The following is a 4028-nucleotide window of genomic DNA, read 5'->3' as shown; positions in this document are numbered from 1 at the left end:
CGCAGTATCAACCGCGTTAAAAAATCAATCAATGTCAACAATCGTCAGGACTCAGGACTAAATGGATTATGAAGTGTATTAAATTAAATTCACATTTTGATCATATTGGTAATATCAATCACATATTTTGGATAGACAAAAACATAAGTAACTTCTAGACATAATTATCTAATAACTATTATAACAAATAAACAATAGTTATATATACATACATGTTTTATATTATTTGTGATTAACACATTTCTGTTCCTTCGCTGCGCACCGGCCTTCTCTCAGAATGAGATGGATTAGGCCATAGTGTACCGCGCTGGTCGAGTGCGAATTGGTATCTCTCAGGCATGCAGGTTTCCAAGCAAGTGATAATTTGTAATACGCACATAATTTCGAAATATCAGATATGCGCGTCTGAGATTGGTAACTCGGACCCTTCGAGACCCCTTGAGAGGCTGAGTTTCATTCACTAGGTTATATTATTGAGTATTCGTAAATAATTGATACACATTTCAGGTAGTATTAAATAGACACTTCGTAAGTCCGTACTTTTAGAGAATCATTATAAAAAATATTGTGAAAATATTGGAAAAGGTTCACTAATGTAAGGATCCCTGACAGCAAACAAACATAAATTAAAGATGTTTATAAAGATTATACGTTAAGATAATCTGAAAATTCGGTATAGTTCGATATTTACAAATTTTAATCCTGATAAAATTCTTTACACGGGTATAAAAGGGCCAGAAAATAGTACTGGAGCATTCAAAGTCGAAGGCATTCCACGATGAGACCGATCTTAGTTATCCTGGCGTTGGCGGTAGCAGCATCAGCTGCGCCCCAATATGAGCAAATATTCAGCAGCTACCACGAGGAAATCGGTATCCCCGAAGCCGCCCGCCTCAAGGCTGCTGAAGAGAGCATGGACTTCGATGGATCCAGAATCGTAGGAGGCTCCGGCTCATCCGTTGGACAGTGGCCCTTCTTTGTAAGTCATAATTCTTATTTATGAAATATTTTGTAATCCAATTGCATTGTATCTTAAACATCATCATACGAAGTTGCATAATTTGGCTAAGGTTAGAAGACAGTTCATTAAAATAAACTTAATAATTCGGGAAAATAACTGGCAGCAATATGGTGTTGTCTTGTGGTTCCTAACTTGACTCCCCAATCAAAATTCCGCTCTAATTTATTTAATACTTAGAACATTAGCCGATTTTCGTACAAAATACATTCCCTATTTCCCTATTTCACCGTCTTGGGGGATTGATCTTCCGAAAACCTTGAAATCATTGTTTTATTTATTTGTAACCATTAAACCAAATACTTATTTTCATAGTGCTTGCTTCAAAATTGACGGAGTTTCTAACAAACTTTTATCTGCTTTTTCGGCCCCTTTGGGGTGGATTATCAAAAATCTTTCCTAAGTGGCCTTCGTCATAAAATAAACTAGTCAAGACTTTACCTTTAGTGTTTTAGGCGCTTCGATGATGAATCATCCTGTCAGAAAGGACAGGTCTAATTAGAAGTATAGATAATCGTCTAAACTCTTCTGTCAATAGTCTGCATGAATTTGTGATAAGATAATGTTTGCGTGCAGGGCGGTCTGGTGATCCTTCTGGTGGACGGCCGTCAGTCCGTCTGCGGCTCCTCTCTCCTCTCCAACACGCGCGCTGTTACCGCTGCTCACTGCTGGAGACACGGCTCCCTCCAGGCGCGCCAGTTCACGGTGGTGCTCGCCTCCAACCGCCTCTTCTCCGGCGGCACCCGCATCAACACCAACCGCGTGGAGATGCACGGCAGCTACAACCAGAACACACTCGCTAATGACATCGCCATGGTTGTCATCAACCACGTTGCCTTCAACAGTAAGCGTTTTCAAATTATTTTACAGACGTTAAGTTTTAATAAGTTTTTGATGAGTTTCCACTTCGTCAAGAGATGGCACCACGAGTATTGTGAATCACGCTATCGGAGTTTTCTCAACATTTGGTATACATACAAGTTCCAAACTGAGACTGTCAGAGTACGGCCGCTCCCCATGCAAACCTATCCTGGCGGGAGATCTAACTTTGCCAAAGTTAAAGAATGTTTATTCCTGTAGCGAAATTCTAAGTACGTCTAATAAAACAGGTCTTTGTTGATTAAAAACTATTGATGATCTTTACAGTGAATACGCTATAATGATCGTAATTTATTTCTCAGACAACATTAACCGCATCAACCTGCCCGCTGGTACTGCCACCTACGTCGGTACCAACGCCAACGCCATTGGCTTCGGCCGCACTGCTGACGGTGAGTATACCTTGGAGCATTTTACTATCCTCCCTTTGAAATAAAATAGAAGTAGTTAATTAGTACACAGTTCAAAGGTGTACTCCTAAGGCATCACCTATTTCTATTTATAAAAGCAGTTTAAAGCGACTTTGTTTTGTTTCGAAGAGAGGTTGTGGTGAGTGAAGATCCTTGTCTCAGGCGTTTCAACTTAGTCTTTAAGGGTAGCAACGCATCTACACCTCAGGTAGGACTTCGGTTTAATGATTTTTCATTTCTCAAAAAAACTTACACAATCGCTTGTATTAATATTACAAATTTACAATAATGTGAAACATTACCCCGATGTGGATAATTTTACAATGTTTTTAGTACGCGTTCTAAGGTGCGAGTTCGTTGGGATTTTCGATTCATGTTTACTTTTTACATTTACAAGAACTTAGAAACTTGTTATATCGTTATAACAAGTAACAATAGGAGTGATGGTGGCAAAACCGTTCTCAAACTACAATGGGTTTTAAATCTTGAATGAAGGTCACATATCTAATCCTATTTAACTTCAGAAATTGGTTCTACACTAGATCGCTAATTTAAGTTTTGTCCAATATGCATCGAATTCAATAATCAATACTCGTTATTTTTAGGTGCCGCTGGTGCTAACAACCAGAACCTCAACCACGTGACCCTGACTGTCATCTCCAACGACGAGTGCCGCAGGACCTTCGGCAACTTTATCCTCGCCTCGACGCTCTGCACCAGCGGCGCTGGTGGCAGGAGCACTTGCCAGGGTGACTCTGGTGGCCCTCTTAGGATCGCTGGACCTACTCTTGTAAGTTGCACTAATACTCCTTTCTTTGTGATTGGGTAGTGTATGACACCCGCGTGGCAGCACGTTAAATCCTTCAATTGCTTTCTTCAACTCTAAATAGACCACTCCGGGATTTCCATTGGATCTCTTGTTGTATTCCAAGAGTTTTAGGAACACAGTGTTCCTGTCAGATCTATCCTGGGATAGGTAAATGATTAGTCCTTAGGGGTAGCGGTGCATTTGTGGCCGGCCATAAGTGGGAATATCTAATCCCATCCGGAGTTCATTACAGATGTAGAGACTTACCATCAGGTGGACTGCATCGAAGTATCTGCTGGTGGTCTGCTGCTGCTATTGTAAAGAAATGTTGTCATTGCTTGGACAATGTTAATGTTAATAAACATCACCTTTTGCAGATCGGTGTGACCTCCTTCGGCTCGAACCAAGGCTGTCAGCGCGGCTTCCCCGCCGCCTTCGCCAGGGTCACCTCCTATGTGGCCTGGCTCCGCGCCCGCATGTAAACTTAAAATTTTTGGATTGTTGAATAAACGTTTGCAAAATGAAATGTTTTCTTTGTTTTCGAAATACATCGTCTTAAAACGCTCAAAAGAGATTCCAAAAATGCAATTATTACAGCATTCTTCCATAATCATCCGTAAATCAAAAGTAACACGTCAATCAGTAATTTTAAAATCAGTTATCATTGTCAAAAAATATATTTTTTTAATAGAAAATAAGAGTACCAGACGAGCATGCAGTCCGCGTGATGGTAAGTGGCTACTGCCGCCCATGGACATCTGTAATCAACCCCAGATAGGATTAGATATTCCTACCTGAGGTCGGCCACAAATGCGCCGCTACCCTTGAGGACTAAGTTGGAACGCCTCGGAAAAGTATATCTCCCTTACCACACCCTAAAACGGAACACAGCAGCGCGTAACACTGCTGTTAT

General features: G+C 40.8%; 1 protein-coding gene across 1 annotated transcript; it reads left to right on the top strand.

Moving 5' to 3' along the window:
• Positions 1-778: 778 nt before the first annotated feature.
• Positions 779-3597, top strand: LOC140755449 (collagenase-like). Its single transcript, XM_073090709.1, has 5 exons — positions 779-979; positions 1595-1862; positions 2200-2289; positions 2913-3097; positions 3493-3597. The coding sequence occupies exons 1-5, from the start codon at positions 779-781 to the stop codon at positions 3595-3597; spliced, it is 849 nt and encodes a 282-aa protein (XP_072946810.1).
• The last annotated feature ends 431 nt before the right edge of the window (positions 3598-4028 follow it).

The sequence above is a fragment of the Epargyreus clarus genome, unplaced genomic scaffold, assembly GCF_041222505.1.
Source record: "Epargyreus clarus isolate Ecla_fem2 unplaced genomic scaffold, WU_Ecla_fem_2.2 ptg000033l, whole genome shotgun sequence".
NCBI classification, from domain to species: domain Eukaryota; kingdom Metazoa; phylum Arthropoda; class Insecta; order Lepidoptera; family Hesperiidae; genus Epargyreus; species Epargyreus clarus.
This window is presented reverse-complemented; position numbering and strand designations above follow the sequence as displayed.